Source organism: Amblyomma maculatum, chromosome 4 (assembly GCF_055883805.1).
Source record: "Amblyomma maculatum isolate TAMU_Amacu chromosome 4, ASM5588380v1, whole genome shotgun sequence".
Lineage (NCBI taxonomy): Eukaryota > Metazoa > Arthropoda > Arachnida > Ixodida > Ixodidae > Amblyomma > Amblyomma maculatum.
The window spans coordinates 160,022,961-160,038,928 of NC_139347.1; the positions used below are offsets into that span (position 1 = coordinate 160,022,961).

Genomic DNA, 15,968 nt, shown 5'->3' on the forward strand with positions numbered 1-15,968 from the left:
CAATAGGTTTCTATGTTACACCCCACATTCTTGCTTCTTCGCTTCTCTTCCCCTTTGAATAGCCGGGCAAATCCTCTTCATCTTGAGCGGGGCGGTTAATGCGACATCAACACCATACCTCTTGCCTACATTTTTGAGGCAAGAGGTGAAACATAGAAACTCATTTGTTGGATGCAAGACAGGTGTTGTGTACAGGCTTCCACTCTCTTGTGGAGCCTATTATATATAGGACAAACAGGACGATGTATTAATAAGAGACTACAGGAACACCGGAACAACTTGGAAAGTGGAAAGGACAAAACGTTTCTGATATCACATTGCCATTCATGTGAAATAATGAAGAAGGAGAAGTGCACTCCTAAGTTTGACAAGGTTAGGATTTTGTATCGCCACAAAGAGAAGATGACGAAAGAGATAGTGGAATCATATTTTATTTCAACGGACAATAAGTGTGTCAGCAAGGCTTCTCTTGCTGTTTCAAGCAAAGAGGTGTCTTTTTTAAGTGATTTTTTGTGCAGCAGGTGAACCCAGGGGTTGTTTCACGTGATTGTTTTGTTTTCTTTATATTTGTTTTTTCTGGGCCTTAGAGTAAAGAGCTTAGACATAGTGGTGAGTCAGCGCTTGTACTGTGGCTTTCTTTTATATTGTCCCTTGTCTTCGTGTTCGCGCTGTTTAAATTAATAATGAATAAGTACCAACTCGCCCAACTAAGTATCTTGGTAATGCAGTTACAAGTTGTCCTTGATGCGTTTCAGGAATAAATTACCTCACTTTTACAACTTTTCATTTCGTACAAATCCTTTCTATATATCAACTTTTAATCGGCTGCAATTTGCTGAATGAGGTTTTCTACAGGGCGCAAGCTGGAGGCAGTTTTATTCGAGCGAATTCATCGGAATACAGTGCAACGCACTTTGCATTGTAAAATATGAAACCACAGGCGAAAAGGCCAATCCCTAAGTCATTGGCACTAAATTCATGCAGTGCTGTACACACAATTCAGAAGAGAAAACCCGTTTGAAGCAGTATAACGGTTTCGTTTTCATGACTGCCCATAATAATGCGACAGAAATACATGGGCGATAATGGGACCTTTGCAATTTCTCCTTGTCCATTATCGGGAGAGCGAGTTTCCATATTAACGAGGCGTAAATACATGAAAAAAGCTTGGTCCCCAGAAAATCAGTCTACACTTACTTCGATGAGTCCATATTAAAAAGGGGGGGAGGGGGGGGGGGGGTCGTATTAGCGAGGTGCGACTGTGGTCAGACTGATAATGATAACAGTGATACGCTAGTTCTGAGTTGAAAACTGTTGTTGTACACAATCTCACTTGATTTCTGGGACACTAGAGAGCTAGGCACGGGTGTTCTCGCTTTTCCAAAATACAGAGAGTTTCTCGGGGGTTGTGCTAGTTATGAGGAAAACAAAGGCGCGGTATTGATCTCACTGTTGCTGTGAAGGGTGCGAATAATGAAGTTAGAGTTTTGAAGAATGTAACGGCGTTCAGGACAGCTATTGCTGAGTTCGCGATTCATCCTGGAGGCGTGAACATTCGAATTTTGTGGCTCGAGGTTAGAGGAAACGCTTGAAAGTGTTTTGTTTGTTTGCTATAATGGAAAGGATGCAGTCAGCCGTAAGATGAACATGTGTAGGAACAAGTTTATTAGTACATTCTTGAGCACACTCAAATTGACTCGATTCGTTCTTTCCACTAGTGCTTGCAAGTCCTTGGTCGCAAATCAGGCGGTGTCCTTGGTTTACCACCATCCGCCTCCTCCGCCGTACTTGCCGCCGTAACCGCCCCTAAAAACAGAAAAATAGTAAAGCGTTTATACAAAATGCTTTCGGCCTTACAGTGCGGCTTCCAAATACGCATATCTTGAGAAATAAGTAGCCTTCATAAGGACTACAATAAGCACACGGTAACTATAATACCATGAACAGCAAATAGTTTACCGTAACGTCAGCTGTCTTAGGCTGATTGAGAAGTGAGTAGCCACCAGCTTTCTCAGGATTTACTGTTGGCGGCAAATCTTGGAATGAAGTGCATAAATTTCCGTCATTCATTATCAACTGATTCTAATATCTTAATGTGTCGCTTAATTGGCTGCGTAAGCTCGTATAACTGTGCGCATATAATATTTTAATTACATTTTAGGATTCGGTTTATTATAGCCAGGGGGATCGAGCTAATGGGTCAATCTTACAGTGAAGCGTCAGGCGAAGACAGCAGAGCTTTCAAGTTCGTCTTCAGACGCAACGGTAGCGCCGAGCGGGCCGGTGGCGAAAGCGGTCGCGGTTTACACAGTACAATCTTATTATTTTATTCATGGAAACAAGACTTTAAAATCACAGCTGAGCTGTTCTCAGTTAACGGTCTGTCGGAAATGTTGAAACTAGAGAACACATTGTAACGCCTAGGCAAGATACCACGGGGATACATTCTCTTCTGCGCGCCGTGACATTCGGACAGCGACGCTCAAGCACCGGCCGACTGCGTAGAATTCTTTACGTAAAATGTCTATGGCTTACGCTTTTCTACGTTATAATTTACCGAAAAGTAGATGTCACGCTCCGCAAGCTTATTATGAAATGCGTAATAATTATGGAGCCCCAAATTATGTTTTAAAAATAAGTAGGAAAATACAAATGACCACATCAAATGAGTTAAGAAGAAGGCTACAAGATCTGCGAGTAGTTTCAGCAAACAACGGTTTTCTAATTAGTAAAGAGCTTTTATCCCTTGTTTTGTATTGCACAATTTAACTATTTGCCACCAAAATAAATTTAAAAAAAAACACCGGCAGCACTGTTTAAGTTGTGTTTGTGAAAGTATCTGTTACATCGACAGTACTTATGCAAAACTTCGAGAGCTTCCTTCCGTACTATATGTATATATTAAAAATAAAGCATAGTCTGCTTGAGGCCACAAACGTTCTTATTCATGGCTGACATCACTAATACTCATACAACCAAGGAACGGATTTAAAGCAAACCTAATATTCGTAGGAGAACGCTCAGGTCACAATGAGTTTTATTTCCGCACTCTTATTGTCCCGAGTTAGCTCATTTTAAATCGGGTGTTCCGATTACTTAATATCTGCTCTTTTCAGCGCTGTACATGTGCCCAAATGTAAAGAGAACTTCCTTTTCTATTATATTAAGTTCACCAAGCACATCATGTTACAAAGAGTTTATGTTAAGCTTACCGTTTTGTAGCTTCAAGTTCTAATCAGTTGTATCAGAGTATCACGAAAATATTTTGTATCGTGCTTTGTACGGAGTATTCATTTAGATCTCTCGCATTTCATTTATTGTAATGAACGGTACACTCACTTGAAGCTACCTCCGTAGGTGCCGCGATAGCCACCCGAATAGCTGCCGCCAAAGCCCCTGCCGCCGCCACCATAGCCGCCGAGGCCACCACCGTAACCGCCGAGACCGCCGCCGTAGCCACCCAAACCACCGCCGTAGCCGCCGAGGCCTCCTCCACCATAACCTCCTCTGTAGCCGCCTCCGTAACCGCCGAGGCCTCCACCATAACCTCCTCCGTAGCCTCCTCCGTAGCCTCCTCCGTAGCCGCCGCCGCCGCCGCCGAACCCGCGGTATCCGCCGGAGCCACCATATCCACCAAAGCCTCCGTAGCCTCCTGAACCTCCAAGAAGGTAGCCAGCGCTTGCCCGGTCGATGGTGACCAAGGCAACAACGGCGAAGAGCGCTACCACAAGCCTGTTCATTGTGGTATTATAGCCTGCGATGGACAAAATGACAAATAGGGATGTAATTGATACGTGCGAAACGTAACCCTCGTCTACTTAGTGCATTCTAGTTCGCAACATGCATCGTCGGCCAAAAATCTAAGGTTCTTCGATCCGAGTGAACAAACATGGAAACTGAAAATTGAAGTAATTGCAAAATGGTAGTGTGTCTGAATTCTTGTATTAAGCCTTGTTTACCTTGATGAGAAAAAAGAAAATATAGAATTGCTAAGCTGTTATGACATTAGTTTTTGATCGGCGGGGTCAAAATTTAGTGCCCACCTCCAGTCGTCATTTAGCTTAGCGTGTTCTTTGCGATTGTAAAAAAAAAAAAAAGATATGTAAAATAGACTACACACAATGTTTGGCACCGCTGAAATGCTATCCAGGTTTTGTGAAATGGAGAAAGTCTGATCACGTATTCGAAACTATTATCTCAATAGCAACAAAGAGGTATAGATATGAGGGAAGTGAATAAGACTCGGCGTGTTGGTTAGACATTGTAAATCAAAGAGCGGGAACAAAAACGGGGTGGAGAACAAGACAGGACAAGCGCTAATTCTCGTTTTGATATAAGTACGAAGTAGCCAATAGCCACAGAAAGCTAGGAAGCCTTAGGTGACTTTTTTTTTGTATTGCTCCATGCGAAATAATAGTCCAGTAATGGAGATAATTGATTGGAAAATTGATGAAAACAAACAACTTCATTCCGCCGATGGTATAAAAACTCACGTCCTCAAAATCAGCGGTAAAATTTGGGTGTTCATTTGAGTGTTGGACAAACACAGCAGTTTAATGGAACCTGCAGCAAGTAGCCACCATTAATTCGACAGCTCCGGTTTGCCCGTTGTGCTCGAGTGGAACATGGCGCTTTTTCTTTTTTCCAAACTTTGTTCCGTACTGTAAAATGGTCATTGGCAGACATATTCATGAGAGTGCTTGTAGTTCAGAAAAGACCCTTGCAGCAAGAATCGAAAAAAAAAAATCCTTACGATGTCCAATAATGTTTAGGTTGGCTATTACAACACGGATAGTGGAAGCTTAACATGGATTCTAAAACAATGATTTAAGCACTGTGCATATGCCCCCGTCTCTTAAAAAGAGTAAAAGGGAAGTATACTGAAAGGTTGTCACAAAACCTTCTTTACGATGAAGCGGAACCACCTCGAACATGCGACATAAACTTCTTATTTAGTCTACGTGGGCAGAGCGGAGAGCTCTCTTGCACTAAGACAGAGATGAAAAGGACCTAAAGGAAGCTTCATTTGCTGAAATGTAATTCAGTCATCATGCTATGGAAATCATTTGTCCAAGATACTTATTAAAGCGTGTAAAATCCTGATTGCCATCGCTGGTACAAAATTGACGCTGTTCACTGCAATCAAACTGAAAGGTATCTGCACTTATTCCCTTCAGTCTTGGCCTCGAAGCGTATCACCGATGAATGGTGATCAATCAGCTATTATGGATCACCTTTCGTAGCATTAGATCACACAAATGATGAACAACGGGCCTAGAAATGAGCGATCACAAGCGGGAGAGCATAAATCAATCATGCACGCTGCTGTAATTCACGCAAACAAGTACACAAGTTACACGGGATAACCTGGAGAGCTGAAGGAAAATGAAGGGAAAGTATGATAGACGACAGGCTCATGTGAGAAAGCCCATGCTCAGCGTGCCGTGCAACATCCATGATCCATGGCGGCGCGAGAAGAGCCGGCCCGCTTCGTCCGGCGCGCTCACCTGTAAGACACTCCTAGACCCGAGTTGAGTCGGTGTGCGAGACGGCAGTGGCCTCACCTACGATCGCCGGTGGCTTTTAAACGAGACGCCGAGCGGGGCGCGCTCTGGCTGTCAGTCTCAAGGTCGCGCCGTCCACGAGTCCAGGACAAATGACGCCGAGACCTGCGGTGGCTGTACGCCCATTTAATTACGATCCCCGAGGATGCAGCAGACCAGTCGAAGGTGGAGACGGGTGGCTAGCCTCTTCTTGCACCCCGTCCGTGGCCCCCCCCCCCCCCCTTTCTCACGATAGGCAAGGCGCCCTGCGCTACAGCGTCCACAGTCCCCCGGAACGGATCCCCGCGCAGGAATGCCCCCGCCGACGTATAGACGCTTTTGCCCCGAGGGCAAGAGCAGGCAAGCGGCTGAACGGAGGAGGGCATGCAATGGATCGGGCCACGTGTGAGAGCCTGGCAAAGATCGCCGAGCATTGCGAAGTCAGCTGACGCGGAAGAAGGCTTACAACGCTCGTCTGGAAGCGCGCCCAACCAACGCATGGTGCTAGACGGCAGCGACACGTCATGAGGCTTTTCCAACTGTGCGATGGGAAGGGAAAAGCATCGCCGAGAGTGCAGCAGGCAAATAATGCAGCCGGTGCTTTGTCGTCACCTCTTTACCGCTGCTAGGTGGGCGTGCATCCGTTTTTGATCGATTTCGCGCTAAGCGCGCAAGAAGATCTGAGAAAGGAACAAGCACGCGCCACTTCTTGCGCCCCGCTATGCGCGGGTTGTTGATAGAAGGGCTTTTATTTCTCGAGAAATCTGCATTCTTAGCTTCGATAAATCCCGCTGCGTCCGCAGTCACAAGAAGGAAGCAAATCGCGCAGTTTGACAAGCCTTCGATGTGTTTGAGTGGGCGTCGTGCCACGAACGCGAAAAACCATCTACTTGTGCTATTCACCGGCGTCAGTCGGGTTTTTTGTGTGTAGTACTACGTCTGTCACTATGATCCTGGTATGGCTGTTGTGAGCGGTGTTTCCTGCTTGGCAAGCTCGTAGAAGTTGTGCAGAATTGAAGAACTCGTTATGGTCTTGTTAGCAGGATGCTATTGTTTCATTCAAATTACGCTTGGCAATTCGGGAATTTCCCTTTCCCTGGTTTAGCGAGGGACCTTGAAGTAGAGTCCTTTTATTGTGCATGTGCATTGGAGGTGCGCCAGTTCCTGCTAAGGGACCAGGTCACTGCCTGAAATATCACCGCAATGTTCGCGAGTTCGTCTTGAGCAAGTCTGGCCTAAGCCTTATCTGCATTTCGTGTCATACTGCGAAACGCTTTGGCATTGCTGGGAAGAAGCACCGTATGAGAACCTTAATAACAAGCATTCCCATTTTTCTTTTTAATCCAAAGCGCAACGCTGTCAGTAAGGAACCCATTCGACACTTAGCTTTTTCCTTCCGCGAACACAAGGTGTGTTCAGCAGATAAGTTCTTTCTTTGAAAGCATTTTTCAATGCTTCTCGCTTTTGGAAGTTCCTATTCACTAAATGGTGGTTATGCAAAGCATTCGAAATTGTTCAATGAAATGTTTTTTTTTTCTTTTTCAAAAGCTTTGAAAGATACGCGGTTGTGGTAACTTTAGGTAGTATATGCAAGGATAGTATATCATACTGTCGTGCTCAGTATGGACTAAAGCTCAGGTACCCTGTAAAAGGCCATTGTGGTGCAATCAAATTGTGGCGATAGTACTTTATAGAGCTATGTACACAGACAAAAAACTAAAATAAGCCAAGCAACTTTTTTTATAATTGATATTAAAGGGCAGAGATATACTGCGAAATTGAAAGCTGCCACCACGAAAGGCGAGTTCCTTTTTCTAAATATCTTAGTCGACATTACGGCTCGAAATATCGAACTTCAAGAACACACATCAGAGAGCTCGTTGAGTTAGCTTTCACGCAATGTATATTTATAAAATGGCGTTTGTTCAATTTATTATGCATCAAATGAAGGCTTTTTGTGTATTTGATGATGTCGCAGAGGTAAAAATTATTTTGGCGAAATGCCACTGGCAGCGACCCAATTTTGCAAATTCGCAATGCTTGAAAGCCAACTCACACACCATTTATATGGACATTTTTGGCTTTCAACATTTCGAGACGCATTGCCGGTCAAGAAAATTTAAAGCAGGACGTAGCTTTTGTGCTGGTAGTCTGATATCGTATCATAGCAATGATCCTTGAAATCAATAGGAAAAGTTGGTTTGATATGAAATTAGTTAATCGTACTATTATTATACTATTAACGCACATTATGCTCGCCTTACCGTACAATCCCCCTGAAGCCACCCAACGGACTATCTTTCATACATTTTGAAAGACAAATTTGTATTGAATAAATTGAAACTTTGTGTATATCTCGTCTTGCCATGTACATAAGACGCATATGAATATCCAGAACACCTGCAAGGTTCCTGCCTCTAGTTACACGGCCTTAAGTTGCGCTGCTGGATTTACTTTTGCTAGCAGCGTCAGCTTAAAATTTATTATTGGTGGCAGTTGGCGGTGTTTAACTTTGAATTTAGTATCGAGACGCAAGAAGATTATTTTAAGCTCATTTCATTACCTGTCATCTACGACTATGTTAACCTGACATGTCAAAATGCGAGGAGTAAGCCGTCAAATTTAGAAAACATATCAGTCTTAGGCCCTTTCTGGCGCATGAAGTATGAGTCTTAACGTAAAAACACATCAGGTAAGCGATTGATCGGCAAGCTACCCTTCAGGCAACATTCCTTCTTGTTTGAACGTAAATTTTACATAGATGTCGCCAAGCAAGGGGTCAAGTTGTCACAGAATCTACAAAGCGTATTCTACGCGATAACTGCTTGTCAACAATCAACTAGCAAAGGAAAAAAGAAACAGCGGAATACTGCTGGAGCGTTCAGTGGCACCTTTTGCCCAACTGCACTTAGAGCATGGTTTACATTGTGTCGATTGAGACCACAGTTAAGAAATGGTATTGTGCCCTCAGGCAAACTCATGTTGAGAGTATTGTTTCTAGCAATGTAAGGATGAACAGGGAAGAATGGTATAACGCTACACTGTATTAAAGTTCTTGAGTTGTTTTCCGTTCCTCCTACATATGGGAAGAAGACAATGTCATTTGCATGTTCAACTCGGATGCCGCTAACTATGCTCAGCCGAGACTGCCGAGTTGCACAAAAAAGAAAAAAAAAAAAAGGATCCGAGCTGAACTTTTTGCATGCAGAATCTTAACCTGCAACACATTGTGATTGGGATAATTATGATTCCTCTCCCTCCAAAATTATTTCATGAATGCAAAGAGTAGGTTTGTACATATGCTGTAGGACGACTCAAAAATTTTACACAAGCTGTCAACGCTTCATGGTGGGCCGCATAAGGGAAGAAACAATTGGCCGACGACTACTATGATGGGAAACTTCAGTGCAGCTCTCCAGGCATTTTAGTTTGTAATATGCTGAGGTAAGGAATTTGAGAGGTTTGCTTCTACAGATAAGCGTACTGAATATCTTACTTATAATCAGACTTCAAATGAAAATCAATCCTACCCGAGTTCTTGGTTGTGGTATGGTAAAGCAAACTATCTCATTACCCATGCCGGCGCCGTCGATCTGAAGTAAGCGGGAACCTATATAAATGTAAGGTGGAAAGCGGAGGAGGAGGCTATGATCCATATTCCAAGTTTGCGTCGTTTTCAGAACTGTAGTTTTCTCCTCGACCTTAAGTCATCCGATTGGTGGAAACGCTGGAGCCGGGTGTCAGTCCGACTTCCGGTTCCGGCGTTTCTGCCAATGCGATGAAGGCGGACACAAGTAAAATAACACCTCATAAAACGACGCAAGCTCCGAATATGGACCTAGCTGGGTACGCACGACCGCAGTTTGAGTTGTGGCCTAGAAATCAAGAGTATGAATTGCCATGTGGTAGTTGGTAGGTCGCCTGAATTGCTGGCATGGAGGTGGTCTAAACTGCTACGTGAGTGCCCAGCTGCCTACTCGGCAACCGCCAGATGGGAAAATAAAATCGAAACCGGGACACTTGGATCCAGATACAGACATGCAATCAATAAGCCACCAAAGGATATCCCCAAGGCTTGATTAAAGCTGGAATTTATATTTATCTCGGTGGTCTTTTACATCACGTGGTAGCGTACGACTGTATGCTCTGCGTGTATTTTTGAGGTGTCGGGTAATAAGGGCACAAAATTAACGATTACCATCAACCGGAACGTAAATAGGATAGAGAAGGTGCAGACTGGGGCCATTAACGCAGTCGCATCAAGGCCTTAAAGAAGGAGCATAAAGAAGGTGCAAAATATCAGCTGTGAAATATGTTTTCGAAGAAGAGTCACACTCCCTGCACCAACGTGCCGCTCGTGGCAAGGTCATCAAAACAAGACGGCAACGACAGCAGCTGCCCTTAAAACAGCTCCTTTATAACAATCAGGAGCTGGGAAAGGATTGATTGAGATGGGGGAACAATATGAAGTCGCCTCATACCCCGCATGTTTGTAGCCAAATCCCTAAATTTCTGTTCAGCCTTTTGTAAAACTAAATTACTTGGAAAGCTTGCTCTAAAATTTTGCATTACTGAGCATCGTGATCGTAGGCCAATTTTTTTATGCTGACGTTTGCTTGTGTACGTGGCGGCGTAGACCTGTGTTACGCCAAATGAAGAATTTCTTTAGTAAATCTCTTTGCAGGCAGTTTAAAGCAAAAACGTTAGTCAGCGTCGCGCATGAAAACTCGCGATAATCCCTCTAGCGGGTTGGCAGGTTACGTAGCCGAGCTTCGATTCTTCAAACTGCTGTGTGACTTAACGTGACCACATCACAACGTGACCACATCAAAGTTTACAGGAGATCCCAACTCGAGCTGCCAATTTGAGGTGGGGTTGGGTGGAAAAAGATTCGAACTTCCAGGGCACTTTCATTAACACGCAGCCAACGCAGGTGCGTTTGTACGACTTGGCTTAACCAGGGCTACAAATCTACGTCGGGACGTCGCCCACGCTAGGCAACTAAATAACGCGTTATCTTACAGGACTGTATGGTAATTAGATTGTTGAAACGCTGATTAAATAATTGGTTATTATGCGAGCCGCTGTTCAGGGTATTACCAAGTCGCACATAAGTTGTTATTCAGAGACTACACGTACGCAAACTAGGAACTACAAAGGGAAATGCAGACGAGAGCCTTCAACGTCATCGAGTCACACCCCTAAAAATGGATATTCACTTTCCCCCGTAATGTTTGTCCGCAAACCAGGTATAACAGCCAAGTTTACGAGCAATGGAGTCGATTAAGTTGTCGTTTCATCTATGGCTATGAAACTTCGATGTGCTTACCACTTTGAAATAAAGTTCAATAAAACGGAGAATTCAGCTAGTTATTCTAGTTATTCTAGCTAGTGTAAGCTAGTTAGTTTATTCTTTTCAAATACTACCACTTTGAGTCGATAGGTAGTTAAAACTTTTGTACAAGATAGAGCTACAAATTGAAAGTTGAAGCGAAAAAAATCATAAAAAAAGACTGCAACAAAACGTTCACGTTTGAAACCAGGGACCCCCTTTACAAGGAAAGCGAGACGGAACGATTGAGAGGTGCACCCACAATGGTAAACACGTAATGTGTACTTTAAGCAAACATATCGGGTTCAGTTAGCTTCGCCAGTATGCGCACCAACGGCATGTATTTGCCTTCAGAGAGATGAATTCATCAGCCAGTTTCCAAATAATACTTTCGAAATGCGTTGCATGATAGCTAATAGGTATCGCAAAGTATATGTTCCGGCACGAGCGCATGCGCAATAGCAATCCCAGACGCACGTGATTGACAGGAAGGAAAATATCAAGTTCATCGTACGGGGATGTTTACTGCGCCACTCGACTCCAGTCTTAAGCGATGATCCCAGGAATGGAGAAACCGGCGAATCGACCTTGTACAATCGGAATAAATGCAAAGTAGAAAGCTCAAGAAAGCGATGACATAAGGAAGGGTCCTGACATTCCGTCGATTTCGTCGTATTCGTATACGTAATGGCAGAATCGTTTGAGAGGAAGCTTTTCATCACATCAAGAAAAAAAAATAAGAATGCGTGGGGTTTAATGGTACGTCAGTTATAATCGTAATGGTACAACGCTAATTACCCTTTGTCCTCTAGGCTTTGTTTAAAGCGTACAGAGCTCTGCCCAGCTGTTATAAATTTTTCAATATCTCGTCGCCACACTTATAAATTAGAATTTGAAATCAATTATTCGTTTTTCTATTCTTCAACTTATCGATCTCCACAAAAATGTGGTCCCTGCAGCTGAGACTGAATTCGGAGAACATGACCTCTGTTGCAAAACGTGAAAGGTGGGGAGCAATCACTGCGGGTTATACAAAACCAAAGAGAGCGTCCGCGAGCAAGATATACCTTGCTGACGGCTCTATATAGATTAAATTAAATCTTAAAGTTTTAACGATGCTGCCATCAGCATCTCCGCCTCCGGCGAAGCAGTTTAGGCTAGAAGCACGTGCACAAATGGTGGCGGCTTTATGAACCGTCACGGCAGTTGGCCAAAGTACCAAACCTCACTGCGGGCTCCGCTGCAACGCATGCCTAGGTTTTAAGAGGCCTCGCATTAAACGGCGGACTCAAACACAGTTGGCCTTCCGCACTTAGCGTGAGTGTATAAATTTCTACTTGCTCTTAACTCTTCATGCTTTGTGTTTACTCGAATTCAGTACAGTGCATGAATGTTGCCTGAAATCGGGTGACGTAATCTTTAAAAAAGAATAAAATAAAAGGTGTTTTGTTTGATGTGATGCAAAACCCTAAAGACGGGGGTAGCTACGTTGATGATAAAAAATAATGTGTCACAGTAAATGACAGGTAAATAAATAATAGCATTCAGTTAGCTCATGTATAAATGCTTTGAAATGAATTAGCTAAAGGGAACTTTTTTATTTTTCAATACTCTCTTAATCCGACTTTGAGGCACTTCGAGCACTCGACAATACATTAAGTGATGCGTTTCTGCGCGCCTGAACCCGATGTTAACCGTGAACGTGTGGCAAAAAGAGTAATGTTCCGCACTGCACAGGGCTATTAAATCTCCAGGTGGCTGAACCCATACAGGAGCGCCAAAAGACTCATTCATCATCCTTCTCAATTGTCAAAAATAAGATCGCGAATACACGTACCAGTGACGACACTGGGAAATGCAATGTCTAAATGTACTGTAAACCCTGACAGGAAATCAGTTTAGAAAATGCTTCGTAAGAATAAAACATAAGCAGGATCAACCAAAAGCAGCTTTATGAAAACAAAAGCAAGAAAAACCGCATACGTAAAGTGCCTTTGGCGACTCGGCTGCTACTCTTGGCTGTGGCGGGATCAGGACGGCCATGACAATTGGTTGATGGCCGTACTTTTTCCTGCACGAAGCATAGCGGTTCAAAGCAAGATGTTTCGGTAGCAGAAGCGCTTATTTACCTCAGTGACAGAGTGCGAAAATCAATATCAGAGGAAAAAGAAGCGCTCCAACACAGACAGTATGGTGTATCTATAGCCCTGTCATGGTAGAGCCCACATAAGCAGAAATTTTCCCATTCAAACTGTGTCACAGTATTCGCTGATTGGTCGGGGATTTGTGACATAACAATCCTATGTGACGTCGTTGACAGCTTATCGGTGGCAGGAGAGCATGACGCAATGAGGGCGGGCTAGGTGAACGATTTTTCATATGCACTGGTGGTGTGACTTGGCCGGAAGGTGTAGTGATAGGGTTGATCGATAGCCTCCTGTAAGTGATAACAGACAAGAAATGATTACATGAAAACGCAATGACGGGAACTGCTGCAATTAATTAAAACTGGCTAAAACAGCAGAAACTTAAACCAGTAATATTCCTTTCAAGGCGATCGCACTGAACAAAAGGTGACCGAAGCGCCCCCATAACTTTTTTAACGATTCAGGCGCTATTTTGATGTCGATACGCGTAGTTGGCAAGCACATAAGTAGTCGGGTCAAATTGAGAAAATAAAAGATAGAGTGTCTCTTAATGTCTCTTAAGAGGAGAATGGCGGAAGCTTACCTTTCCTCTCCTATCATTTGCCTTTCATCGTTTGCCTCTGATCGGCGTACGTTGCAGTGCCACATATAATTATAATTGGTTTGCAGAAAAAGAAAGACACAGTATTTGTCACACTTCCTCCGCCACGTGTGTTTGGACGGTACACCATCGCTCCTGTCGCGTAGCGTTTCTTTGCGCGCGTTAAGTGTGGAATTGCAGATGGCGGGAACGCTAGACAAGGACACGTCTCGCGGAATCTCGGGGAAAATGACAGATATTGCTCACAAATTCTGCGCGCAACTCTCGGGCATGAGGTTTCTTTCCATGAGCCTGGAAAAGCCTTTGCCTTAAAAAAAAGGGACCTTCTGAGATTGCCATAAAAACGCCGCACCTTTTACGGCATTCATTAGATCTGAAGAAGGATTTGTCATCATCATCATCATCATCATCATCATCATCATCATCATCAGCCTGACTATACCCACTGTAGGATGAAAGCCTCCCCCATATTCCTCTAATTAACCCGGTTCTATGCTAGCTGCATCCATTTGACCCCTGCGAACTTTATCTCACCCGCCCACCTAACTTTCTGCCGCTCCCTGCTACGCTTTCCTTCTCTTGGAATCCAGTGTTAGCATCCACGTTTCAGCCCTAGAGGTTTAATACAATGCTCTTGAGTGATACCGGTAAGCTGCTAGTCATAATCTTCGAGTGCTTGCCAAATGCGCTCCATGCCAGTCTTATTCTTATTTCCCTTCTATGATCCGGATCAGCGGTTGCTACCTGTCCTAAGTAGATATATTCGCCTACTACTTCCAGTGCTTCGCTATCTAACGTAAACTGTTGTTCCTTCCCGAGGCTGCTGAGCATTACCTTAGTCTTCTGCACATTGATTTTCAAGCCTACCCTTCTACGTTTCCTGTCTAGGTCATCAATCATTCTTTGCAGTTCATCCCCCGGTTACTTAGTAAGGCAATGTCTTCAGCGAATCGCAGATTACTGGTAAATCCTCCTTCTACCCTCATCCCTAACTGCTCGCTTTCCAAGCCTCTGAATACTTCTTCAAGAAAGCTGTGAATGGTACTGGGAAGATCGTTTCTCCTTGCCTACCACCTTTCTTTATAGGAATTTTGTTACTTTCATTATGCAGAACTAGGGACAGGCCGCCAATGGAAACTGACCTGGCAACGTTTAACGCTAGAACCCTAGCTAGTGAATCTAGTTTATCAGTGCTGTTAGAGGAACTAGAGGGCATTAAACGGGATTTTATAGGGCTTAGTTGGGTTAGGAAGCCGAATGAGGCATATACTTTACTGAAGGATGCATCATCTGCTCTGTTATCTAGGTTTACCGGAGAAGCGAGAACTGGGATTAGGTTTCCTTGTCGAGTATATAGTTCGTAATATAGATGAATTCTATGGCATTAATGAGAGGGTGACAGGCTTTCTAATTAAGCTTAATAAGCGGAAGTGTTTGTACTCATTAGTTACGAAGCGTCGTTATCAACCACCACCGGCGAACTTCAAAAACTACTCATATGCACACCTTAGGCGGCAAAGGTTTCAAAGACTGCCAATATTAATCCAGCTTGTCCAATGAAAAGCAACGTGGAGTTGAAGTGAAGTTGCTGAGCCAGTGGACAAACACTTTTAAGGTGAAAGCCTTTATTGCTTCATCGTTTTCGTCAGCAAAAGTGTCACGCTTTTGCGGCGGCTCTGATTAGTCGAGACCTCCATAACGTCATCCCGTCTCGATCAATCACAGAGCACCACCACAGTATGCGCGAATGCGTGCCTTATATGGCCATATGCCAATCAACGATCAAATACTAATTAATAAGCAATGATTGTTTGATTACTAAACAATAATTACTAATTAATAAGGACTATGTATTTATTACGAATTACTAAGTATTAAATAATTACTGATAATGAATTAGTGGTTATTAATTATTATTTGAGATAGGTCGTAATTAATTAGGAATTAATAATTAATGTCGCGCACCCAGTAAAATCAACCACACAACAGTAAACGCAGAACAATTGCGAAGATAAAGGAGCGCGATCTCGTCGCTTCCAAGCAGAATTCACTGAATAAATGCACTCGCAGAATACGAAAGAGTAGTTGCTCGCTTTACTCGTAGCAGTATTCATCGTTACATGCGCAACAGTCCCGTAGCAGAATGAAGCACTCAGGCTTTCGCCTTTTATAAGTTTAATCGCCAAAGTGTCCTCGAATTTTTGTCACTCACGTCTATCATTAACAGTTTGTAACCTCATTGTTCCTTGTCTCGCACTCCCTGCGGTGTTTGTGCTCTGGCAAGTATGATAGCGCGCTGATTTTTCTTTTTTTTTTTTTGCTGCGGCCGGGCGTATCGCGGAAAG

The 15,968-nt window shown here is 43.6% G+C and overlaps 1 protein-coding gene across 2 annotated transcripts in view; it reads right to left on the reverse strand.

The window, feature by feature from the left end:
- Positions 1-1,643: 1,643 nt before the first annotated feature.
- Positions 1,644-15,968, reverse strand: part of LOC146193369 (uncharacterized) — a 37,780-nt gene continuing 23,455 nt past the window's right edge. The window contains exons 1-3 of one of the 2 annotated variants that reach the window (XM_084600086.1): positions 5,508-5,773; positions 3,340-3,754; positions 1,646-1,806 (exon numbers count right to left, since the gene is read on the reverse strand). In XM_084600086.1, coding sequence (XP_084456212.1) covers positions 1,761-1,806; positions 3,340-3,740 — 447 coding nt within the window. In that variant the 5' untranslated portion in view covers positions 3,741-3,754; positions 5,508-5,773 and the 3' untranslated portion in view covers positions 1,646-1,760. Of the gene's footprint in view, positions 1,807-3,339; positions 3,755-5,507; positions 5,774-15,968 lie in introns of those variants that run through there. The other variant, XM_084600087.1, reaches the window with a different exon arrangement.